This window comes from Prinia subflava, chromosome 13 (genome assembly GCF_021018805.1).
Source record: "Prinia subflava isolate CZ2003 ecotype Zambia chromosome 13, Cam_Psub_1.2, whole genome shotgun sequence".
Classification (NCBI taxonomy): Eukaryota; Metazoa; Chordata; class Aves; order Passeriformes; family Cisticolidae; genus Prinia; species Prinia subflava.
Window position 1 is genome coordinate 17,356,452 of NC_086259.1, and position 27,326 is coordinate 17,383,777.

Below are 27,326 nucleotides of genomic sequence, written 5' to 3' on the forward strand. Positions count from 1 at the left end.
AAGGACCAAGTAAAAGCTGTGTTAGTTGAGAAGAAAATGTTTAGAGCTGAATTATTTTTTACCCTTTTTTTTTTTTTTTTAAAGAAGTCTTCTAAATGAAAAAGTCCTGTAAATTTGTTCTTTATAGATGTGAAAAATACTGCCTGTGGAGCTGCTGGTGGTTCATTATTCAACTGAGTGCAGTACCTTGTTTTAAAGACTGTTCTTGCAAATGATTGTTCTCCATTTCTGTCAGCCTGTCCTCACACTGTGGGACCCTCACTGAGCCAAGTCATTTAAAAGTCAGAAACTCAGTAAGCACGTTGGGGTATTTTTTCAACACTGATTGTGGCAGCAAACATATATAACACGTGTGGCATCTTTGCTTTATTCCTTAATTGCTCTGGATTCTTTTTGGATTGATTACTACCATGGAAATAGAGATTTTTCTCTCAAATCCCATTTTTAAGGTGATGACTACAAACTGAGAGGACTGGGACAGCAGAGAGGTTAGGGAACTTTGAAAAAGGGAATTGCTGGATGCAAATATTCTGGCAAGGGGAGGAATTCTTAGTGTTCTTATCTGTGACCTGATCCAAGGAGAGACTTCCAGTAGACATTGGATCAAATCAGATCTGGTTTGTGTGACTTTGGAATAAGAAACCTGAAGAAGAAGATAATTTCAAGGACTAACACGGCCTGGATCACAAATGTGTGTCTCCACTGTGCAAATACATCCTAGATATAAAAAGATCAATTGGATGATCTAGTTCTCATGCTTTGCATCCTCCCTGGCTCCTGTAAAATTGCACTAAAAATATTAAAACCTGTTCCATGATGAAAAAGGTGTTTTGAAGACTCTGCTGTTGATTTAGGGAGTAGGTAACTAAAACAGAACTGCAAAGAGGGAAAGGAAGGACACAAACCAATGTCAGTCAATGAAGTTTTCAAAGTCTTACAGAAAGAACAAGATATAATTTTTTTTTTACTCTGGGCTCTGACTTGGTGAGGTGAAACCTAAGATAGCAGGAAACTTTTTTAATAGAAAAGGAATATTCATATCAATATTATAAAATATATATGTGATAATCTTTTCATCACATCATCTATGACTTATATTAAGATACTCTGCCTTTTTTCTGCTTTTTGTGGGATCTTACAATATTTTATCCTTTCTATGCATTTATTCTTCTCTGTTTCTATGCAGGAGATACCATAAATTCTCCCTTTGATTGTGCATTGATGTAAAATTCAACAGCCCCATGTTATGTATGTGTTGCTGTCCCTGGCAAACACTGGCAGATGTTTGGATGCTTATCACTCTCACTTCATGATCTGAGAAATGTGATCTCTTTTTATTATGAGGAAATATGTTGTTGCTTATCTGATCCCAACCTTGTTATGATTTCTGGGCAGATTTTGATTGATTTCCATAAGTTGTGGAATGTTTCTTGTGATCTTTCAGTTCAAAAGCAGCTTGTGGCAGTGTAGAAAAAGGAGGATCATAGGGACCTTGGCAGCTTTCTCCCTGGATTTCCTCAGAGTCTCTCTCCCTTCCCAGAGTCAAGTCACAGCCTCCTTTGCTGCTCCTGCCATCCAGAAGTGCTTTCCTACAGCTCTCTGCCTCATTGATTCTCCATCTGTTTAATTCTGAGCATCTTTCTGGTGACCTGTGTTGGCATCTGGTGTAAATATGCTGCTATTCAAAGTGTTTTTACTCTGTCACTTACCATTTCAGGGGATGATTTATTATAGCAGGGGCTGTGTGCTGCAGAAAGGGAGGAAATCCAGGCACGGCCTTGAGGATTTTGTAGGTCCTGCTTGACTGGCATTGGGAAACACGAGGCAATGTGGTGCCGATGGCCGTGACTGAGAAATCTGTCTCCCCAAATCATGGGGTAAATGAAGGAGCTGGGGATCAGACAGGCAGAGAAGGCAGCTGTGTTAGACACATTTCCTGAAAGTTGTGAGGGACCCGAGCCAAACCTCATGGATGTCAGTCAGGAGCCTGCCAGCCACTCTGAAAGACATTTGGAAACAAATGCTGGAGGTTTGACTCGCTTATCTGAGTTCGAGGACAGCGCCTTCATTGCAATCCACTTCTCCTCTCCTTTGGCAGTTAGAAAAACAACATAATTCATGTAGATGGAGCACCACATTACTATCTAATAGCAATTTGTATTCTAAGGCTGTAGAGATTTTTCTCTTATTTCAACTCTAGATTAACAGGGGAAGGAATTACAAAAGAATTGCTGCTGGAAAAGGAATTTGAATACAGACCAGGTGGCTAATTTGCTCCCATTAGTTAGTATGTTTAACAAGGGAGGGTGCAGTCTGCATTAAAGCCTCTGGAAGAACATCTCTATTGCTATTTAGCATTGCTGCAGAGATTTGAATTTTTGCCTGCTTTCCTTTGTGCTGGAGCATTTTTCCCCCCAAAACACTGGGCAAAGAAAATAGCATATGGATGAGAAGTGGCACGTCTGAACAGCTACGTGTGTCTGTTACATGAATTGGTACAGAAGAGGAGGATGTATCATCATGCTTTGATAACAAGCAAATCAGGAGCAATTACTTTCTTCTTTCAGAGAAAAGAGGATCACTTACAGTACTTCAAAATAAGACTTTTTTTCCCCTCTGGAGAATAATAATCATTCTCTGTGTAAGCTGAGACACCATCATCTCTTTCAGTCTCGCTGAGTGTGAGCCATGCGTGGTGCCTGAATGCAGCTCTGCACTTAGGGAATAGATTGGATAGGCTGTGGTGATGTCACTTCCCAAATATCGCTGACTCCTGATCCACTTGGATCAGATTTTGATCTTTGTAACACATGCTCTATTCTGAAGGAGAAAATGAGTAGAACAGATTGTTTTCCATAAGGTTTTGGCAACTAGAAAACGTTTGTGAAGTGATAACGTAGTGATTGCTCATGCCTGAGTACGTAGAATGAAATTCTATAAGGAAAACACTTTATTTCCTAGCAGAAGCTCATGGCAGATAGATGTGGCTTACACACCACAAATCACAGGTGGGGAGAGAAACTATGTTGCTACTGGACAATAAACACCATGTTCAAATAATGTAGATTGATATTAAGAACCAAAGACAAGTGCAAATATCAATCTGTTAAAACTAACCTCTTTCCCACACCTGGCTTTTTTATTTGCTTTTAGTTGCTATTTTCCAATGGGATTAAAAAGTTCAACAGTTTCATGGTGAGGCTCATTTCTTTAATACTTAAAGAGGCCACATGGAAAAAGCCCGTTCCTCTGATTATAAACATTGGTACATAATTAATGAAATGAAACCAATTTATTTGTTGGCCAGTGATGCAACAGGAAAAGCTGAGGCCTGTTTTTTTAATTGCATCTTTGTGTGTATTTCCTTTTAGTTTTAGCTTTGTTGTGTTGTAGCAGGCAGGAAATATGCTGGAATGGCTTTTGAGGCTGGAGTTAATGGTGCCTCTCTCCACGAGTTTTCCCAGCCAGCTGCAATATCCAGGCTGTCCTGGCTGCTCCGGTGCTTGCCCTGCTCGCTGCCCCTGCAGGGCTGTGCCTGCAGCACTGCCCTGGCTCCAGGCACAGGAGGTGCAGCTCCCCTCTGACACTGCAGTTTGGAAGCACAAACATGGCAATTTCTACAATTCCTTCAAGCCTCCATTCACCCAATCAGCCTCTTTTCCACCTTTTAAGTTGCTCCTGAGCTGTTGAAAAGCTGTTTAAGTTTGCCACCTTGCTCGGTACATTTGCCCTCTCTCTGCTGCTATTATGGCAGAGCCATAGAGGGATAGCATTACACTGGCTCCCACTGTGCCCCTCAGAATTACAGGAATCAACAAAGCAGCTCCCTGTGCTAGGAGCAAGCAGACGATGGGAAAAATACTCATAATACCTGTCTTTTGGTGTCAGTTGTTGTCTGCAAGGCACAATAGAACATCTGGAAGAGAGAGCCCTCCTATTCAGGGAGCTGAAATTGCATTAGCAGCTCTGGCATAAAGGACAGGATTAGAATGACAGACCTCCCCACTGAAATATTTGCTTTTGAATAAACTTGTCAAATGCAACAAGGGGTGTCATGGCAGGACTTTCTTGCTTCTGCTGTGAGAAGAGCTTCTGTTTCTGTGATGACAAGAGAGCTGTGTTTAATTGAGCTGCATTTTGCCGCTGTCTGCTGTAGGCAGATACAATGAAAGGGGACAAAGGGCAAGTTCAATTCATTGCTATCAAGCTCCCTTTCTTCTAGAAGCAGGTAACAGCAAAACAATTGCTGCAGGCTTAAAGCAGGTGTGTTGTGGCAAGAATGGGGGAAGCGAGGAACTGCTTCAGTAGCTCTGCGTTAATTTATGCTCAAGAGATTCACCATTCTTTATGGCACTACAGGGGACCCAAATATAATGGGGAATACAAACTAAGGGAGATAATGGAGAAGGAAAGCATCTTTCAATACCTTTAGGGTTCATGAGTTATTCCTGTTTGCCAGAATCCACTTTGGTGAGCATTCACTCAGCATAATGAAAGTGTAGCTTACTGTGTAGCTTTGTGGAAAGTAGGTCAGGTAAATTTGAGATGGTGTTATAGCTTTTTTCATCTTTAAACTATAGATCAAATAGTTCTAATAAAAAATTCTAAAAGGGTAGATTTCTCAAAAGTTACATGCCATTCAGGACATTAAAACTAGATGAAGACCACAGGTCTGGCTTGTAACTCTTTAGGAAGTTATGTAGGCAGTTTATTTTGTATTTCAAAGCATGGTCCTCACTTAGAAATGCTTGTCTTTGCTCTTGAGATTTCTGTTTCTCCCACAGTATTTATTCCTCTCTTTGTTTTAGATTACTCTGTAAGAAAGAACAATACCAGTTTCACACCTTGATTGGGTGTTGGAAAAGCATCTCCACAGCTGGGCAGTGGCTTTGTCTGCCTCACTCAGGGAGTTTGGGCGCTAGAATCAAACCTGTTGCATTTGTGCAGCTTTCTTTGTGGGCTGAGGTTTCATCCAGCCTGTCCTGGGATACCTCACTCTTGTGTCCTGTTGTTTGTGCCACAAGTGTGGCTATAGTGTGTCTATAGAACACTGTGCTGAACAAACTCAGGGGTTATTTGTCACTATAATAATGACAAACATTGACAAAATTAACTAGAAACTCATGTTTCAATGACCCAGTGATGTGAAGCCCTCAGGAAAGAAAAGTGTCCTTTCTGACTTCTTCTAGAGAATTTTGCCTTTTCTCCTCCATTTAGAAATCAGAAATGGGAGTGTATTTTAGATTGTGTCATCTCTAGCGAATACACCTCATTTTTGAAAGATTGAACAAGAACTCTTTGGTGCCAGTTTAAAAATGATTTGGGTGAGGCCTGATGGCCTCAAGGTGCCTCATCCACAGAGCTCGTTTGGCTGCAGGGCAGGAACACATCCAGAGGGGCAGCTCGGGTGGAGCTCCTGTCACACACAACGAGAGGCAGAATTCCTGCCTTCCAGGACATTATACACAGCTGAAGTATAATGCTCAGCTAACGTGAATGAATTCATATAACTTGGCTCTTAAACAAAAAATGAAGCACACTGATTTGGGAGTCTTAACTGCTCATTTTCTTCAAAAGTGGTAAAATAAAGTGATTCGACACTTTCAGGATGTTTTCTTTTCCTGTACACTTTAAATTTACAAAATGTTTTGTTGGTTTTTATGGTTTCAGGGTTACTTCCATGAAGCAGTTTATATTGCTCAGGGGAGGGGAAAAATCACTTTTCAGTTCTTTCTTAGAGTATTGTTTAAAGTTCTACCCAACAGATGACATCAAATATGATTAATATTAACAGAACAGAATAGTTTTGTTTAATTTATTCTTTGTGAAGTCTTATTCTTCTTCATGTTGGATCCCAGGGGAAAAAACAGTTTAATATGATTTCTTTTCCCCATTTACTGTTTGCTAGTCTCAGATGGTCTTCTGGTCTCCCACTGCAGTGCTTTAATAGTGACCTGCCTCAAAGATATGGACTTTGTTTGTTCCCTCAGCTCTTCACAAACAGAAAGGTGCATATCAACTATTCAGTAGAAATTTTCTCCCTGACAAAACTTTCCCCTGATATCTTAACACAGCCCTACTCATATACTGACTTTTTGCATCCTTTCAGCTTAGAAGTCAGTGTCTATGAATGAGTTAACCAAGCTAATAATTTCTATCTCTTAATGTGATTAGTGTGCTTCAACAAGAGTTAATATTGTTGTGGAGGTGAAGGTTATAAAATGTCCTGTCTGGTTTGGCAGCTGCAGTGCAATTTCCAGGGGAATCTGGAATTAAATATGATTGTGTGTGCAAGGGTAAGCAAGATTCTCTGAAAGTCCTACCTGTAAGCACACAGGGCACCTGCACCTCTGGCTGGCACCTGGACACTCCTGGGAGTGAGGTGGGTGCTCCTGTCTCTGTCACAGCAGTGGAGGGAGTTCAGGGACATGAGCCCCTTTCAGCTGTCCCACGATCCTGGCAGCCTCTGGGATGGGGATGAGGAAGCAGAAATGAAAGGCAAAAAAAGAGAGAACCCAAATCTAGGACAGAGGGGTAATGACAAAAATGAAATTGCTAAGTGAAAAGGCTTTTTATTTATTTATTAAATAAAAATAAATGGGATGGGATTCTGGCTCTGTCACACATGAGACTTTCCTTTGGGGTTAGGATGGATTTTGCCCTTGTTGGTTGATGGAATTCTCCATCCTCTAAGCTGACTACAGCAAGCTATGAGAAAAGAGCAATTATTTCTTCTTTCTTACCTGCTTTTAACAGTTTTTGGTAAGCATGGAAACAATATGAACTATGCTATTGGAACAAATTTTGTGCCAAGAAACACTGGTGCCCTTACACAGGATAGAAAAGCACAGTCTGAGAAGTCTGTGATTTGTTGGGGGCTGAATGCAGAACCACAGAACTCTTTCTGTAATAACTCCTGTGAGCTTTCAGAGCAAACAGGACAATTTTTCCATGTCCTCCCCCTCATTTCTCCTTCAGGTGCTCTCTGTTGTGGTTCTTCCCCCTTAGGCTAATTGATTTTCACTGAGTTTTGCCTCCAGTTTTTATCAGTTGATTAGAAAAAAACCCAGAACCAACCTGTAAGTGCCTTCTTATCTTGCTACATGAGAATAAATTATAGCAGCAAACTCTTCCTTTTCAGGAACTTTTCTACCAGTAGATACCTATTACCCCATCTGTAGTGTCTACTTTTCTGAATTTCACTGGATTTTTAAAAAATAAAAAATAAAAAATGAGTGGTTTCCCAGATATCTGATCAAACAATTTCCCATTCTCCATCTGCTCCATATAATATTTGCTCCTTTTACTACTTGGTATTTCTGTGGCCAAAGGGTGCAATAAGGGATTGTAATTTAATTGCTGGCAGAAGTTAAGATGATCTTCTCATTTGCACTATGGCTTTGCTTTTCAAAATTTCCTTTGTCTCTTATAATGCAGATCTCTACTTTGAATTAGAATTGTTAAATTATCTCCTGTGTGGATTTGAAAGCCACTGTCACTGCATAAACATCTTTCAAGGGCTTTATTCTTCAATCTTGTGTATTAAACTTGATCTTTTGTTAGTTACTAATGAAGCCTTTGCTGTTGTCAAGGCACTAATGAGTGCAAAAGGGAAAAGACAACATTGTAGGATATGTGAACTTAGAGAATGAGTTTTAATTGATGGGTTGTAGTTCACCATTTGGAAAATGTGAGCCTTCTGGAAGCCATGGGTGGTGTGCTTTGTTCGCTGCTGCTTCTCCAGTAATAAAGAATTTTCTGTCAGTTCTGGAAGTCACAGAACGGAAAGTTTGTTCTAATTTTCCATGGTGCTGAAAAGGATGTAATACCTGGATATTTGCCCTAAATATATACCTATAAATTCACCTCAATAGCCTAATTAAACAAGAAAATAATTTGGAGTCTCAGCCTTTTAACTCTTACATTTTGTAGACATTTCTTCCTTCTGTCCTCTAGAGAAAGTGTCTCTTTCTTCAAGTTGGATAAATTTGCTGAAGCAAAGCCCAGAGCCTCCCTGCTTTGTGTGTTAATTGCATTATTTTCATTTACAGATGGGAGAACACGGGGAGGTTAAGTGGTTTGCCTGTGGTGTGGCCCGAGTTTGTCTCTTGGCATGGATTAGAACTGAGGAAGGGAAATCCTTATCACAGTGACTGGGAGCATTGGCAATAACCAACGGGTCTAGGAGTGAAACCTGGAGCCTGCTTATCCCTTCTGCACTCAAATGGCACCACAAACGAGTGCAATACAGGTGAAAACAGATACATTAAAATGAGGCTCCAAATGACCCAATTTGCTGTGCCTTCTGGTTTGGTTTTGGCTAAGTTCCTAATCCAGTTTCCCACAAGAGAAACTCCTACTGTGAATAGCTGCTTCTTAATAATAGAATATTACTTTACTGATTAATATTTGTCGGACACTTAGTCTAATTAGGGTTTCTCACAGCTACTTTAATTACGATAATATGAGGTTTAACTGGAGCAAAATATTCCAGATGAGTTTAGCGATGCTTTGCAACTTAATTCCGTACACAGGAGCGTGGCAGCTGACTATGGGGAGAGAGGGGCACACGCTCCTTCCTGAGCCCAGGACACGTGTTTTGGAACGATAAGATGTGTCAGTATTTTTGTTCCTGAATCAAAAGATGTAATACTGGGGATTTACAGAATCTGGGAGCTGTGAAACCTCAGCCTGGGGAGTAGCTGCAGCGAACACGATTAACGGGATAACGGGCAGCTCTGCACAGTGCAATTGAGGATGTCAGTGTTTACTCACTAATTGAAATCGGAGAGGCAGAATTAAAAGCCTGTGATTAGTAAGGCATGCCAATACCTTTGAGGGCTCGCTCCTATCTTTTCAAACATGCAGAGGAACACGGGATTGTTTTTCTCGGTGAGAAATTATCTTGTTTCTTCTACGTCATTTGCGTTGAAAAACGAATATGGAGATAAGACTTTGGAAGAAGTCAGTCAATGAGTTTTTCTTCTCAGGATATCCCATTTTAAACTGGAGGGGTAGTCCACATCCATATTTGTTGAATATCTTGGTGGGAAGTACGAAATATTTGGATGGGATTTTTGTAGTAAATATCAACACTTTGGCAGAGCATTGATGAAAGATACCAGGTATGAAAAAGGTGGAGGATTCACTAAAAAGGTGACCTGGCACCTGCAGTTCTCAGCTCTCCATTTGTACATCTCCAGCACCATTTGCAAATCTCACTCCTCAATTTCCTCTCCTTTTATAGAAAAATGCTTAAAAGTGAAGTATGTTCTTTATTATTGAGAACAATAAGTTATCAGTTAAAACTCAAAACCCAACAGATTGTTGTGCATCAGGACAACATTAAATCAGGAACGATGTCCTTGAAGTCCAACCTGAATTTTGACATACTCAGTATTTACCATAAACTTGCACTAGATGCACTTAAACTGCATATTCAAATAGAGGACTTGAATGCTTGATTGATAAAATGCCTGATAAGACAAATGTTGTGGGAATAAATCCTTCTCATTTTTTGGGGGACTCAGACTTCATTAAAACTTTGTTCTCCTGCTTTGAAATTGTTTATATCAGTTTAAGGAAGTAGCAATTTGTGTAGCTTCAGAACTGCTCCTGCTTCATAAGATGTAGGAAGGCATGAGAATTTGATTATGGAAAAGGGATCTTTACAATATTTAAAAAAGAAAAATTAGGTTTCTGGTTTTGCATAATGCTGGTTTATTTTGAAGTGTCATGCTTTATGCTTTCACCCTTGCAAACTGATCCTTATTTAGGAAATGAAAGATTGTGCAAAACAATATTCTTGTATAATTTAAACTGCCTGATAATGTGCTATAGCCTCCTAGAATTCAGGCTCAAACATTAGGCATTGATTTAAAAAAGGCATTTAAATAATTTAAAATTGTTCAGTGCTGAGCATGATCAGCACCCCAATCATTTTCAAATAAAAGTACCTATAAAAATTGAAGCAGATGAATAATTTTAAATTGCTTTATACTGTGCAAGCACAGAACCCCAATCACTTTCAGGCTGAAGCACATACCAAAAAAAAAAAGATTGAAGTGCTCCAGTAAATTTAAATTGCCATATGCAAGGAAAAGGGCCTTTAGATTACTGGATACTTGAATTTTTTCTTTAAATTTTCTTATTTTTATGTACAAACCAAATAGTTTTACTTTGTCAAAATGAGCCAAACAATCTGAATTTATAAACTTGGAAAATATTTCATTAACCTCTGTACCATTTAGTGATGATGGGACATTCCACAATCAAATGTCACATATCCTGCTGTAGGAATTCTGAGTACTATTATTATTAAAGCAGGATCCAGGGCAGAGATTTACATTTTTCACAACTTCTCATGTGTTTTGTGTTTATTTGTGTCTGCTGCCTGTTGAATGTCATGAGGAACAGCTGATTTGTTTGGCCAATACAGATAATTAAAGAACAATTAAATGTACTGGAATTGCCATCCTCGAGGTTTAGTGGGGAGGCTCCAGTGGCTTCCTGACCACTGTAGGAGCTGGATCTGATTTAAATGATGGACTCCAAAAACAAATTATGATTTATTGTAGAGGTTCCATGGTGGAGTTTGTGGGATGTATCATCTGTTCTTGTGCTTCAGGACTGGCAGCTGCTCCTCCACCTAAGGAAAACATTGTTCTCATGGGCACAGATCATTTTTCTATGATTATTGTGTCTACAATAAACAAAAAATTCCCCTTGACATTTTTAGCAATTAACATCCAACGTTTTCCAGAAGCACCATTCCTTGATAGTTGAAAAAAAAGTTTTTCAGTAAAGAAATGAGAAATAAGTATTTAACAGGGTGTTTCTGAGGCTTTCTCCAATCCTCCTGAGATCTCATTCTCAGTGTGTCAGGGTTTTCTTTGACTACCTAATACATGTGAGGTCAATAGTTGAATCTTTTGCATAAAAGATTTCATTCAGCTTTTAAATTGCAAGCAATTATAAGAGAGAGGGTTATGGACCAGGGTCTTGGTTTCACGTTATTTATGTTCTAATTAACTTACCAGACTGATTTCCTCCCCCTCAGCTTTGGCTACTAAGTGTTGATCTTTAATAGTTGTCTGTTCCTAGCATTAATGGGTTTTATTTCTTTGGAAAGGTCATTCTTGATGTAATGTCACTGTTAACACAAGGGAGCCTATAAGTTTTAGACATTTTGCTTGATTGTGATGAGCTCAAAAATATTGAACTGCTTGCTGTCTTTTCCCTGGGGGTTGCTTACACTCAGAAGGGTTTAGTACAAGTTCTTTTTAATTTTCGGCTGTGTTTTTGCAATTCATTAAAAGTACTTCTCAATAAGCAGCTGACATAGCTAAAAAGACCTTTTTTTTTTAAATACTTTTATATTTACTTCTGGATGACTCCATGAGCTTAAGAATTACTACTTGTTGTAGGTAAATACATAAGGTCTGGACTTAAAAACTTTGGTCAAAATGAATTAAATCCAGGTTTGGTTACTCCTCTACTACTACTGAGGTACAGTTACTGCTCTGTAGGAAAAGAAAGTGAAATCACTTAAAAACCAGCACTGAAGAAGATTTCTAAGCTCAGCTCACAGGATTTTTGTGAAAATGAGGAATGGATGAGAAGACAGAGAATGTGTTGACCCATGAAAAAAGATTAAGGTGATTTACAGCCCTGTCCTTACTAAGAGTTCACTTCTGAGCTTGGTTTTTACACAGAAACCCATAGGAAGCCAATCTTCACAACTATTTATTTTAATACTGTCATACTATTATTGCTCTGTAGTGTTTGCTGTAAAGAAAAAGTAACCATGTGATATGCAGATACCTTTGTGAAAGAGTTCTCTATAGCTTGTTTATAGAATAGATTGTTCTTTTCCTGTTGATGACTGACAAATAAAATCTCGTCAAAACTGGTAGAGAGGTTTGTGTTGGGCTTCTTGTAGAAATTTCTCAGTTTTTATTATGAGTCTTTGTATGTTAGACTTGTTTTTTCTCCAATAACCTTGCTGGAATCAAGGGATTTTACTTGAAAGAATTAATTTTTAAAAAATCTTCCATTTGTGAATGTTTAAGAGAGGGTCAGAAAACATTCAACAAATCTTTTTTGATGTTGAAAACCAGATTTTTTCACTTGTCCTTACACTTTTATGAGTTCTGAGAGTTGGTATCTGTTTTTGTAACGTTTGAAGGTGATAGAAGTGCGTTTGTGTTTAATCCTTAAATCCATGTTATACTTTCAAAGATTGTTTTCAGCAAGCTCATTTTCAGTTTTAGCTTAGCAGTGCAAAAGACAGATGTTCAGTGTTACATCGAGTTCAGTTTGTGCTGCAGTAATAATTGCTTTAGATTCTAACTTTGTAGAATATGAGGAAAATAATGGGTTGAAGGTTGGTTTTTCTTTTTGATAACTATCACGCTGCTGGGAAATTAAATGTGTATCGTGTTCCTGAGAGTTTCCAGCTGTCCTATCCAAAACTCACTATCTGCTGTAAGAAATATGATTTTAATTTTTTCTCTAACAGCTTTTGCCACATCAGTGTTTTCCTATGTGGAATAATGACTTGGCCCCATGCAACTCCATGTGAAGGGTTTTAAATAAGTTCAAACAATTTTAAATTTATTTCCTTTTTAGAAAAGCAGAGATCCATATTTTCATTCATCTAAATGCTTCATGAAGTCATTACTGCTGGAAAAGAGGATCAACCTGTTTATTTCATTAGGCAATAAATAACTAAAATGTTTGGTATGAGCAGATCTTCCAAAAGGTTATTGCTGTAAGGGAGTTTAGGTTTCAGCAATTCCACACCTTGCAGCACAACCAGCCCAGAACTCTGACTTTCAATGTTTCTTCTTTATGCCTCTTTCACTGGTACAGGAGTGCTACTGAATGGCTCATTTGCATTATTCTGTACCCTGTAAAATGAATTTATTATGCAGCTTCTCTAAATAGGCTAACCAGTTGTAATCTCATTCCGGTGGTGTATGGGTTTCAGCAAAACATGATTACTTCTTTCATAATGTCTAAAAATAAACAAAAAATAACCTTGGAGCCCAACCCGTCCTTTTGCTCGAGTCTGGTGTGTTAAATGGTGCTATTAATCATGATGGGTAGTTATTTACTTGTTAAATACTTGAGTAATTTAAAATATTACTTACTTTGTGCACAAGTAACAGGTTTTGGTCTATGTTATTAATCATTAAAACACTTAATGAAGCGGGATGAGAGCTGTTCCCTGGATTACAAAAATCTGAACAGTGTTCAGACACATCTGAAAGGGGAAGCTGATCCTGCACTCTGAGCCATGTGGGTACAAACCATTCTCAGCTGGGAGCTCTGCTGGATCCGTGGGCAGATCCTGAACCTCAGCTAGGAATCTGTAAGGAGAGGGCAGGCTGAGCTGGGGTTCTGGGCTGGAAGAGCTCTGCTGACTGTGGGCAGAGCTGGCTCCCTTCTAGTCAGAAAGGGCATCAGTCTAACAATGCATGAGGGCTTGTATCTCTGTTTATATTCCACTCAGATTAATCCTGCCTCTGTTTGCAGAAGCTGTTTAACATTGTTGTAGGTGAACCGTGGTCATGCCTCCACCGAAGTCAAACTCCTCAGCTCTCTGTGTGCTGGGTAATTTTAGAATGATTGTGAGCCACCAGCACGACAAGGCTTCAAAAGGAATTTTAGGAAGCATTAGGCAGCATATTTTGGGCTTAAGGAAATGTCCAGACCCTGGAGAACATTTATCTGGAATTCTTTATGTATTCTGTACAGGTGGAGCTTAAGCAGGCACAAAGAAATGTTATTGAGATGATCACAGGGATGTATCCAAATAGAAGAAGATGGAAAGAGTTTGGTTTGTCTAGCTCAATAAATTGAAGATTTAGAGGAGACAAAGGTTAATTTAGTTAAGAGACAAGACTTGTACAGGAATAAATGGCTATATATTGACCATGAACAAATTTATTCTGGAAGATATGAAATGACCATCAGAATAAGGGTCAGGGATTGTGAAATGTAGGAATTATTTATGATCAGGATCAAGTGATCTGGCCAGCACATCACTGTACCTGCCTGTGGCACCAGAGGTGGTTCCTGTGTGGGGCTTTCACAGAATCACAGGATTGCTGGGGCTGGAAGGGGCTTCTGGAGATTGTCCAAATCAACCCTCCTGTCAAGATGAGTTACCTGGTTCAGGTGACACAGGAATGTGTCCAGATGGGTTTGGAATGTCTCCAGGGCTTCTCTGGACTTCCCAAGTCAAGGGAAATCTAAGCTAGCTCACGTTTTGAAGCATGGAAAATATGTTAGGAAGAATTAATTAAAAAGCTTATTTTAGGGTGCGGTTTCACAGCTGCTGCCCCAAGTTGGGGTGCAGACTGTGGGGGTTTCACTGGCCCTGTTTTTCCAGCTACATCCTGTGGTCACTGGGATTCACAGAAGTTTTTCGTGACTGGGAGAGCAGGAAAGGGAACAGATGGGCCTGGGAGAGCAGGAAGAGTTACTGAGGAGAGAGGATTGTCCCAACTCTGCCTCGAAATGAGGATGCTGTCAAAGTGCTCCCGTACTTTGCAGGCACTGCCCATATTATCCTTCTTCACCCTGAACAGTCTGGGCTCCGTGGCCACTTCGATCTCTGCACAGACCCTGGGAGCAACAATAAATGAATAAATCATTTCTGAAGAAAATGACGGTGCCTCTTTCAGAGCTCCTCAATTTCAGGAGGCGAGTGGCTGTTTGAAACTCCCTGTTCTGACACCACCGCCGGCAAATCGCTCCTTGAATAACCTAATGAGATTCCCAGTGCCAAGCAAGATGCACACCTTTTACAGAATATGCAATAAAACTCTCATAATAAACATAGGTGCGTAAGGAAAGTGCTCGTAAAAGGGAAGTTCCTGTGGTAGATAGTCTCACAAAAGAGTTTGTCACATTTTGTTTCCAGTTAATGGATGCCTACCGCAGTCACACAGCTTCAGTGACAGGAGAACTGAATTCATTTAAGCCAATAAAGTCATTCTAATTTGCATTTTCATAGCCCACTCTTCAGCGCTGCGAGTGTGACTTTCCCTTTTAGGACAGAGCTGTGCAGTAAATGGATAGGTAGGCCCTTTAAAAGGGTATTTATCAACCTTGAAGAATCTTAGTGCCAAATCTTAATAGCATTTCTTACAAAAATGACTGGAATTCTCTATCAGATATGGAGGTAGAGCTGTAGAGATTGGGAACAGTTCTTTTTTTTAAACTTCTTTCCTGACAGAAAGAAGAGCAGTTAAAGCCTGAAACAGTGAAAACTTCCCCCCAAAATGAAAATATTGCATAAAACTGCCCCAAATCATACCATTCTAGAAATACAATAATTTAAAAGAACTGTGCATTTAGTTATTTTAGTCACATGCAGAGATAAATAATTCAACATACCTTTATGTAAAGTTGAAATACTTTTGTTAATTATGCCAATCAGAGGATAATTTATTCAGGCTTTTGAGTTGGTTATTTTTTTGTTCCGGTTGTTATTAAAAGCAGAAGACACAGAGAACTTCCTGTCCACTCTGTGTGTGTCATTTGATGAAATAATTGCCTTAGGACCTGCTGACACTCTAATTGGAGTCTGTGTACTGCAGAATCAGAACCTCACTAAGAGCAGTGCTCTCTTTATTTGAGTATCCCTCTGTTAATTTCATTTGAATAACTCCCTCATTTAAATCTAGAGTGAAGACTTCCAATTTCATCATCTCCCTATGACTGTGTGCTGTTTATCACTTGTTTCCTTCTCTGATGGCCTCCTCCCTATCCATTTTTGTGGCTCTGGTGTTGCAGCACCTGAACATGGAAAAGGTTTTAAGATTCAAAGATCTCAATCTGCATGATAAAAATATTTTGTCATGAGCAATTTAATTCAGTGTTGGCAGTTCTCATTATTCTGATTACTTTTTTCTCTCCATTCTCAGCTCTAAGGATCATCATATTTCTTATGAAAATCTGAAGTTTTCATATGCAAAAAGCAAATTTCTGTTTCTCATGTTTCCACAGAAAAGCTCAGAAGCATAAATTTTCGATACCCACTTCCAAGTAGATGAGTCAAATAAAAAAGAAACCCCAAAACCATACTTTAAAAGATAAAAAAACCCCCAACCCTACCAGAAACTTCAAACAAAACAACCAGAACTAAAAACTCATTTCGCAGGAAGTGACTCATAATTTTTGAACACTTGAAATTATTTCTCTTAGTAAAAACAAGCGTGAGTTCAATTTTAGCTCCTCCTTTTTGTGTTCTATGTTGATTTGTTTTTATTTCAGATTACTCTCCTGAACTCAAAGGCAAAATGTGGCCCTACAGAACATTTTCCTCTGAAATGAGATTTGTTTACTCTGTGCAGAGTTCCTGGCTGGGCAGATGGCTTTCACAGGTGTCTGCACCATTTACATTTCTAATTAAATAAAGCCTTACACAAGGATGGATTTCACACCATAAGAATGTGTGTGAAATGCAATTAATATTTTGCAGCTTGTGTTTCTGTGCTAGGCGATCTCCTAAAGGTAGGGCTAATGAAGATATGAGGGTGTACACAGCAAAAGGTGAGAAAACTCATTTGCAGAGCGAGCATGTGGCCAAACTGAAACTGTGCAAGTTGAAAAGAACATAAAGATTCTGAAATTCTTTACAAAGACCTTTCTGAGATGACTTTCAGTCACCAGAAGAGGAGGTAGAAGGAGCCTGTTTTTTTGAGGTGTTGTGACACCCAAAGGTACTTTAGCATCAGGGAGTTTGTTCATTTCCTCTGCAGCAGAGTATTAAATTGCTCTCCTTTTTTGCTCTCCAACCATATTCTGTGTAAGCAGCTTTCAGTGCAAATGTTGAGGTCAGTCGAGGTCAGCAGCATGTGAGTGCTGGTTTATTAACTAAAAAACAAAGGTGTTTCCTAGGCTGGGTATCTCACCAGGAGTGCAGCTCTAGCACAGGAGTTATCTGAACTACGACATTTCCTTACACCAGCTGCAATAAATTCTGAAAGAAAAATTGTCAGAATATGAAAACGGAGCCTTTGCTCTGTAGATTTCTGAAAAGCAGGAGGTTATGGAAAACTTGGATTTTGCTTGTTGGTGAACATGGGATCTGTAGGTCTGAGTAGTCATGACTCTGCTTTTCAGACTTTTAGCCTTTTAGATTTTCATGAGCAAATTTTTTGCTGCATAACTGTCATTTTTCTTCAAGAATTTGGCTTTTTTCTTGGTAGCATGTTGTTGTTTCAGTAGCAGGTGAAGGATTCTTTTGCCCAGCACCTGACTAGTTGTGTGAACAATATTTGTATATTCAGAGTTCTGCACATGACATTTAAATATTATTTACAGTGTATTTAGACAAAGTTTTTATTTTCAGCCCATAAACCCTTTTATTATATCTAAAATTATGAAATCTACATGGTGTTTAAATTCAGACTATATTCTGCTTTGAACAAGTCTCTTTGCCTTAAACATATATCTGCCTGGCTTATTTTGTTCAAGATATCTTTAAAGACTACTATCCCCACTGTGAAGAACCTTAACAGAAATTATTTTAATGAGATAGGCATTTAGTTCAACAGAAGTTTCTTCATGAGAAAAATAAATTAAAAAATGATCTTCCTTTTAAAAGACAATTAATTAAAAACTGTCTATATGACGACAGATTTACCATTTTGTCTGACACGTCGAGAAGAAGAAAGTGCCTGGAATTGCACAAGTGGAATAAAATGTTCCATTTCACAGCAAGGCCAAGCTTGAGTCTTGTAATTATTTCAAAGGGAGTAAAGGTCATTTTCTATTTGCTGCATCTCTATTATGTGAGGCATCTGTACCAGGCTTACAGAAGTTAACTCATGACCCATTTAGATTGCCCAGATTTCAAAGTCAACTTAGGCTGTCACAAATCTGATAAAGTAGACATATTCCCTTCTCTAAGTACTGCCATAGATGATGTCCAAAGAGGCTTTTTATTTATAGCTCTGTGAGACAAGAGTTCCAGCTGTAAGGCTGCAGTAGCTGGGAGATCAGAACATGATTTGCCTCTCACTAGCTGTGTTAATCCTTTAGGGGAAGAGCTGTTTGTAGATAAATTTCAGGATATATGGCTTGGGCTGTTTTTCTGGTGGGGACTCATTATATAACTTTGCTTGCATCTTGAGATGGGAAGAGGTTTCCTCCCGCTGTGACTGTGTTTTTATGCATATTCATCCAGGAACACTGAGTCAGAAAGGCAGGTACTTTAAACCTGCACCTGTGCACGCAGAAGATGCGTGCAGAAGATGCATGTGTGCCTTTCTTCCTGTGCATGTGCCCATTCAAATGCATATAAGGCAGGTTTTATAACAATCAGTAATCAGGCTTTATGCACAATTTTCGGGGCAGGCTCTGAATACCTCAGTTCACATACCCAGATGTCTCCTGCTGGAAGGCTGAAGGGGACACATCCAATTCTCAACCCCAAAATCTCCAATAAAATCAATATATCAATGTCATTTAGAGAATGAGGGATTGGGAGCTGTGGTTCTAAACCTTTTTAAGAAAGATAGGAATAGTGTGATGATACCAAAATTAAAACAGTCAAGTGTATTGCACTTTTTGTGGCATATTACTTTAAATCTTTCTCCAACGTGTGGAGCAGGTCAGGATGGAAGGCAAAGGTGTCCATCTGTTGCATTTGCCTTCCACCAGATTAATTGCCATGAAATATTCTGGCTGCTTCTCGCAGTCTGCTGGCACTTCTGGCCAAGCTTTTATAGCAGCTGTCAGTGACATGAAACAAATGATCCAGCAGTTGGTTCCCATAAGAGCACCTAATGCAGACCAGGTGGGGCCTTGCTGCCTTTGGATTTTGGAAATGGGATGACACAAGACTTTAAATGAGTGGGAAATGCAAGAATCACTGTGATTTAGAAATGGACTGTGAGCGGTGGGGAACAGTGCAGATGTTAAAATATTTCAGGACAGCTCTTTAGGATCAGGAAAAGCAGATTTGGATGATAAAGGAGTGGAGGTGGGACTGAGAGATGCTGCTGGTATGTTGGGAGCAGCGAGTGCTGTTGTCACTGAGCTGCTGAAGGACAAAAGAGCCCTCAGCATTCACTGGTGTGGTACTGGGGACAAACTGCCTTCGCTTTACCCCTGAAGAACTTTATTTCAGAGCTGTAATTGTGTGTTGAGGATGTCTTGAGTAAATAGACCCATTGTGCAGTGAATTTAGGAGAAATGTCACTCAGAACCCCTGTGTTTGTTTCCTGCTTGGTTGCCACACGTGCCCTCTCTGGCTGATTGTGCTCGGGCTCCTGACAAGCAGCAGATTGCCCATAACAATTTTGAGATCAGAGCGGTCAGTGCACCACGTCAAAGTCAGGTTTTGTAAAACACCTTTAGATGTTCTAAAGCAGAAAGTACTTTCTGAAAATGGGGTGGAAAACACGGTTTGGCTCTTCCTACTCTTAACCTTGCCTCCTTCTGCCTCTCTCTTTAACCTTTTAAATTTTTTAGTAATTTCTTTTTGCTTGCTGCTTCTTTCTTGATCGTTCTTACCTCCATGCTCTCATTTACCAGCTGCCAAGAAAAATAGCCCTTCAGGTTGTTTTCTCTGTTCAGGGATAAAATGCTTGAGAGCCTGAGATTAGAATTGTACCTATTCCCAAGCAATTTTATTTAGCTTTTAAGCTTCTTCCTTTGATGTTCTTGTGGTGACATGGAACTTGGGTGACCATGTACTAACAGTGACACAAACTGTATTCAACTGGAACCTTCAGATCCACCTCCACTGTGATGCACACGTTTCTTTTTCAGTCCTCTCTTGGTGCAAACAAGCTTTTGATTATAGGGAAAATGGACAAACTGTGGCTTAGAGAGAAAGAAAAGAAACAGTTTATACTTGCTAGCACAGAATTTCTTTTATAAATGAAACTTCTCTATGTGAGACTTTACCCTTGAATACAGAACTTCTGCAACTTGGTGATCAACTTTGAGTCAGATTTGCAGATCTTAATTTATCAGTTATTCAAATTGCCTGTGCTTAATTTCAGTATATATTTAGGTCCAGCTGTCATTAGCTAGGCCTAAATAAATGTGATTTTTAGGATTTTTATTCTTCGTTTTTATGGACCAGTAACATTCTTTATTGATATTCTGAATGAAATTCACCTTGAAAGCTACTACTTTAAAATTTCAATGCAAGCCCATATATATGAAGGGAAAAAGCCTTACATAAAAAATTGTTTAGCAAGGTTTGAAGGGGAATTGTGATGTGATGGATATTTTGTTTTATGAGTATGGACCCCAATGTTTTGTTTTATGAGCACTGAGCCTAAACCCACTATGGTTCCCAGAAGCCAACATGATGGATGAAGGAGTGGATGTTAAAAGTCTATTTCTGCTTTTTTTTCCCCTCAGGTTCTGCTGCTTGCATGTGCAGAAGATTTAGAATGTGTCCCTGGATTCCAGCAGAAGGTTTTTTATATAGAAAAGCCAGTTGAATTCACAGAGGACCAGCTGGTTCTGAACCGTATGTTGTTTTCATATATTACTATTGTGCAAAAATCAGAATTGTTTATGTATTCATTTCATTCCTGTCATTTATCAGAAAGCTCTTTTTGTTTTTTACCAAAGATTCTGGATATTGCCATGATTCAGTCTGAGTTCCCCTGCATTAATCCTATGTCTCAACAGACTTTCTTTCATATACAATGGCAAAATACAATGTATAATCATTTAGGGCTATATGAATATTATGAAAACCTAGAATCAACCACTTCTTCAAAATTAAATTTATTCTGATTTTTTTTAAAAATAATCTTACCCATGAGCTTGGAAATCAGGACTTGCCCATCAACATCTCTGTTAAATTATCTCTGCAACTCAGATTTAGAAGTTTCTATTTTGAAAGCATTCACAGCTGATACAAGTCCAAGTCTTTATATGAAATTCAGAGGCTGGAAGAAGTTTGGGATCATCAGCAAAGTCACACAGCTGGAATATTCAGTATATTTCCATTGAGCAGGTGTCACATTATAGAGCCCAATCTGGCACCGTCCACCCAAAGCATTAAACTGAAGGAGATTTAAGTTTTTCAGTTCTGGTGTTAGTTCATTCCAAAGCTTCAGGGTTTCAAATTGTTCATTCTGTTCTGGGACTTTGGGACTTCAGCACTGTCAAACAAAAGCGGTGCCTTATCCAGTGCTTGATGTCTTTAAGGGCTTAAAATGGATTTAAGTGCTGTCATTGTCATAACTTTCAAACATTCCTGCATTTTTACATGTGATATTTATTACTAATGGTTTATTTTTGTGCTTGGCTGCTGGTGCTGAACCAGGAACTCTTCTGGGTGTCCAGCATTGGACAGCAGAGCTTGGCTCCTCTGTGCAATATCTGCATCCTACAGTGGGATACATCCCATAGCGTGGTGAAACCAAGAAATGTAAACCAATATTACTCACCAAATGCACACATCTCCCATCTCGGTTCCCTCCAGATATCACTGCTACATACTGATGCATTTTCACTTTAGATGAAGGTGTAATCTGTGCACATTCACTCTAAAATAGCACTAACTCCTCAAAACGAAATGTCAGAATTAGTTGCCAAAGTCTATTGAAATATCTCTCTTAAACTTAAGTCATTCAGCCTTTGGAGATTCTAAAATAAATCTCTAGGATAACATTTTTAGTCTCAGCATTTTGATATGTTGCTTAGTCTGAGCTGCTTTTTCACAGGAACTTTAGATCACGAGTAGTAATACTAGTCAGAGATGTGAGATTGTTGTTCAGCTTAGAAAAGAGATTTCAAACTTCTTATTTCTTTGGGAAATTTTGCTTTCTCTGGAATTCTTATTTTGGAGTTGTCAAGCCCATTATTCCTGCATGCCTAAAAGTTGAAATTCTTAGACTATAATACCTTTAATAAGCATGCAGATTTGAAGACCTATTAAAAGAAGAAATACAGATAAACTAGAGTTAAATTTAATAAAACCAGCCTTTGTTGAATACTTTTTCTGCTCCAGAACTTTGGGGCTGCAGTGTGTGTGGCCAGATCTGCTGGTTTGGAGAGGATCACCCCAGGGATGGGTTGGTCCAGCCGGACTGACTGGGCTGCTCTGTGGTGACCCAGCCATTTGCGGTGGCGTAAAATGAGCACAATAATTAAAATGCCATCATTAGTGAGAGGAGGAGGGAAGAGCAGGAAGAGAGTCAGAAATGCCTGGGAACAATCTGTGGAATTAAATTATTTTAATAAGCAGACACTGAATGGGCCTAACGTGCGGTGTTGGACAGAGGCAGACTGTCGACGCGTGAGCCTGCTTAATTCAATCACCCACAAACAGGGTGTCCTTCATGCAGCACCATTAAACCACAGCACAGCTCCTTCGTTTTAGCTGTCAACAGAATTCATCATTTTAATTGTCTGTTTGAATACACTTTGCATGCTCTTGCATCTTTTTATGCCCATTACCAAGAGCAGTGTAATTTAGCAGTTGCATTGCAATGCGAGGCTGACCAGGGCTGTGTAAATTAATAGAGCAAATATGTAAACCAGGCCTATAGCAGGGATTGTTTTTGTAGTCCTTAACAAGCCAAGGAGCTCCTTAACTCTTTTCTGAAGTGCAATAATAGTATTTTTCTTTTTTTCTTTTTCAATTCAAACAAGAACCTACTGTAGGTTTCACTGCTAACATCTCCCTCGTAATTAAATATAGGTTGTGTAAATATAGGTTCTTATGTATTTATTACTTCTACATATGGCAGTGTTAATTATATTTTACACTTACTGATGGCAAGAATGAAGAGAGGACCATACTGAGGGTACAGAATTTACTCTTATTTCTTGTTCTGATTTGTAGCAATTTTTTTTAAAGCCTACTTAGAAGCTGGCTGTAACAAGTCCAGCTGTGTGTGCATATTCTCCTTCCTATTAGCTTCACTGGTATTCAGCTACTATTAGTTTTTCTGTCATTGTGCTCAGGCTGAACTGGTTTTAATTCTTATTTATTTTCTTTATATTTATTTATATTCTTTATTATATTCTTTAATTCTTATTTATTTATTTGCTCTTGCATCTCATTTAGTAGCAACCTCCAGACTTTGACCATTTCTTTGTCTCAGTTTGGTCATTATTCTTTTTTCCCCTCAGACCCCTTCAGATCTCCTTATAACTTGTGTTTTCTATAACCATAAACAAAATAAGGCGCTTTTACTTTTGGTCTGCCCCATTTTTTCCTCTGTGCACAGAACCAGATGTTCCCTTGATGTAGTGAGAAAAGATCCATGGAGTCACTTTCTGGAAATAGTAATTATGTGCACATAATGATTATTCTAACAAACAATTGTGTCACTGTTTTCTCCTTCCTTATAGCTTTTTTTTTTTTTTTGCTTTACACCTGGAACCGTCTTTGCAATCCAATAGACACGATCACCAAGATTTGCACATTCTTGATGAAGTGCTAATTGACAGCATTTAATTACAGGTTTTACACCTGTCAGGAGCACCTGTGGCCCCGAAATGCCTCCCCATCAGAAGGCCTGGCCGTGCCAAGGCTGGCGGGTCACTGGCAGTGACAGGGCTCTGTCACCCTGGGCCGAGGGCAGGCTCCTAATCAGGCTCAACAAACCTAGGAATGTAATTGCGTTGCATTAATCACGTTTGTACTTAACACACATCGGGCTTGGCTTTTGGGGGTATTTTTAATTGACGATGAATCAAATAGTGCACTTGAATAATGGAGGCAATTAACATAAAGCACGAGGTGATGCATTGTGCATACTAAACTGGGGAAGGCACTGCCAGTGCTTTAAATGTCAAAACAAAGCAAGTTTTGACCCTTACTTAAAAAGCTTTAATTTGGATGTTAATTAATGGCTGACCTCTTGTGTCTCACGTGATCGATTGCATGCTCAGAGCCTGGGCTGCTTCAAGATCAAGGTTTTGTCTGTCTGCATTTGGACACTTTTTGTTCTGTGGATTTTAGCAAAGAATTTCCTACTCAACCATGTAAGAATCATTGTTTACTCACACGATGTGAAACATCTCAGTGTACTTATTAATGCTTAAAAGCAGGTTTTCAATTATCTGGCAAAGCTGTGGCCTCCAACAAGATTTACTTTGTTCAAAGCAAACAAAGCCTGTGGAAAGACCAGAGAAGATCATTCCTCCTCCTACAGCCTGGTGTGCACAGGGATCATGGCCCTGGTCGTGCTCACATCCAAACATTTCCTGTTGACTCTGAGCTGATGCTGTGTGAGAGCTGTGACTTGTTCCACCACCCTTCCCACTGATTCCACAGCAGTTCACTGCACAGACGGCCTCCCTTGCCTGTTCCATGCTGCCAATAGTGGTGCTGATCCCCTCCTGCTCATTCTCATCCTGGAGCTGTCACACCCACTCTGCTCCTCTCCCCACACCTTGCACAGGGCCAGCCTCATTCAGCCCCTGGGATGTGCCCAGGCCTCTGCAGGGCTCTGACACGGGGTTGGATGTGAGTGTTGACTCTTCCTGCTCAATACTGCAGGGTTTGGGTGACTGGGATTGCACGCTGTAGTTGTAGCTTGCAAAAGAGCATGTTCAAGCAAGGTAAGAGTTTAAGCTCAGCAATTTCTTGCAGGAAAAATTATCTGGGCTTCTGGGTAATAGCGAGATAACTGTGAATTTTCCACCTGTTCAATGTGTCCTTGATGAAACAGTGTTGTGCTTTTCAAAATGAAGAAGTTTTTAATGCATTTTGAGTTTTACAAACACCTTAAATTTTCTTTCAATTCACATAAATCACTGTCTGTGTTAAGAATGTGCTTCAGAAGGTGTTGGAAAATTACTTGGTTCACATTCCTTGGCATGAGGGAACAGGTTCAATGGAAAGGCATCTCAGCTTTTCTACCCAGACAGGGGAATGTTTGTTATATCCTAAAATATATATCTTAATGGGCTCATAGGCATGGATAGAATTGGAATTCTAGAGCTTCAGTCTGACACTTGGGTACATGGCTAAGATAAGGCACCCGGACCTCTTATTCCATGTGGACAGAAATATCAGTCAGGGTTTGAGGCATCTCATCTCAAGCACACTATTCCTACTGATCACAGGAAGCCAAACTCATGTAAGTAAAATTCCAGGAAGTATCTGGGGGTGTGTGCAAAATGGTTGCAAAGTTGTGGAAGTTTAAAAGTGGGAGGTTGGAAACGTGTTTGTGGAGGAAGGGTGAGGAAGATCCTGTTGCACCCAAATACCTGATGCATTGCCTTTGAATTGAAGTTTGATGCTGAACTCCTACACCGAGGGAGAAAGTTGTCTGGGAATACATACTCTGACTAAACAAAACAGAATGCCTCAAATTTGCCTCTGAATAGACACTTGCAGATTGGTGTTGCAGCACAACAGTATCACATCATCTGTTTAACTTCTTTCACACATGATTGACGCAAAACAAAATAGGAAAGAACTGTTGTTGAGTGCCAGGTGGTCAGACAATTCCCTCCCAAACAGTGAGTGTCAGCTTCCAGGACCCGAGGGGGAAGGAGTCAAGAATAGAATGTTTGATTTTTATGCATATGCATTTAATTAAACTAGTGTCTGCAAAGGTAGGACACGAGACTGAGCAGAGTGAAAGAATTATTATTCTCTGAAAAACATCTTCAGGGCTGAATCAAAACCTCTCAGAGGTGCTGTCAGCTCTTGTGGAGTAACAGAGGGAAAGGCATATGTGTTGGTGAAACTTCCTCTTGGCATTTAATTCCAAGGTGGAGGAAATGAGGATCTAAACCCAAAATTTCATGTTTGTTTCGTTGAGAAAAGCCACACAATCCTATTTAAAAAACAAACCAAAACAAGTTAAACCCACAGGAAAAGTGGGTGAGGATCTTTGCAGTGACAGCGAATGCTCTGTTAGCAGCTCGGTCTGGATTTAGGAAGATAAAAGTAGCAGATTACTTGGTTTGAGATTTAATTTGTTTCTGGACACTTTCCAAGAGCCATAGTGTTTCACAGCTAATACTTTTTTGAAATACGTGTGGGCTTTGGTTGGCTGAAACATGCCAGCTGCTCCCCTAATAATCTAAATCAATGGCCAACTGCTCGGCATTAGCAGGTTGGGTCTCTTGCTCAGCGCAGGGCAAACCTTTATTAATAATATCCCCAGGTGCTTCAGTGGAAGGCTTCTCTGCTCATTTCCAGTTGGCAATTTCAGAACAACAAAAAAATCAGATTAACTAAGCTATTACTCCTGAACCGATTACCCACGCAGGCCACGAGGCAGCCCCTTCTCTGCAGGTGTAGAAATGTGTTGGAAGGCCCAAATCTTTTCATTTAGGAAAATGTAGGTGGCTTAGCTTAGGCCAAACTCCACAAGCAAATAATCTGACACTGACTGCTTTTGGCTGGCAACATTTTAACAGGGTCATCTTCCCGAGGAAGTGAGAGGCAGGGACGTGAGAGTTCTGGTTCTGGGTTAGAGCTGGGCTCACTCTGGAGAGGATCCAGCACCAGCCCAGCTCTGTCAGGAGGAAGCTTTGTCCATATCTGACAAAGAGATGGAAGTCACCCCACGCTGAGACATTAATGCATTTCTGTAGAACATTTCTTGATATTTTCACAGACTGCCTTTCTGACAAGACTTTTAATTTGAGGATCTTAGGAAAGCACCATTCAAAAGAATCATGGCTAGCTAACCTTTTCCATTACATTTCAAAGTGCAGTGTGGACATTTAGTGAGAATTAATGGGAGTATGTAAGGTTAAATCTTCCTTTAAACATAGAATCTCATTTAAGTTAATGATATCTTAAAGCATGCAAGTATTCTTGAAAATAATTGCAGATGTAGTTCACAATTAATTCTGAGCTTTTAGGATTTCTCTGTTAATCCAAATCAAATTATAACTTTTCTAATGTAATTATGATCATGCTTCAACTTGCAGTTTTTCTTTCCCTTTGCTTATTTAAATCAGTCCTTTTCAGTCAGAGCAGTCTGTCTGCTGTAATGGGCACATCTCCTTTTCATACAGCTTTCCTGTGCCATGTGATTTCTCAGTCTTGCCTTGAGAATCAGTACCACTGGCTGTAAACTCAGGAAGTCTTTCAGAAATTTCTTAGATTGGGGGATTTTTCTAGCTGGAGGCTAATGCTCTGATTTTGTCTTATACCTCTGTTCAGCCTATACACCTGAACTTTTTCCTTTAGAGAAGGGAAAGGAAAACCAACTTTTAATGGATTGATTCTGAAAACCCTGGTTGGTCTGGAATGACTTTGTGCATATTTGTGTGCCTTGTACCTGCTGCTTCTGGGGCAGACAAGTGACCATGTGGATAGGGGAGCAAGTGCACATCATATTCTCTGATGTGAA

At 39.5% G+C, this 27,326-nt stretch overlaps 1 protein-coding gene across 2 annotated transcripts in view; it reads left to right on the top strand.

The window, feature by feature from the left end:
* Nucleotides 1-27,326, top strand: part of CDH13 (cadherin 13) — a 440,900-nt gene that overhangs the window by 71,234 nt on the left and 342,340 nt on the right. For both annotated transcript variants that reach the window (XM_063410982.1, XM_063410981.1), the window contains exon 2: nt 20,398-20,509. In XM_063410982.1, the coding sequence (XP_063267052.1) occupies nt 20,398-20,509 (112 nt within the window). The remainder of the gene's footprint in view (nt 1-20,397; nt 20,510-27,326) is intronic.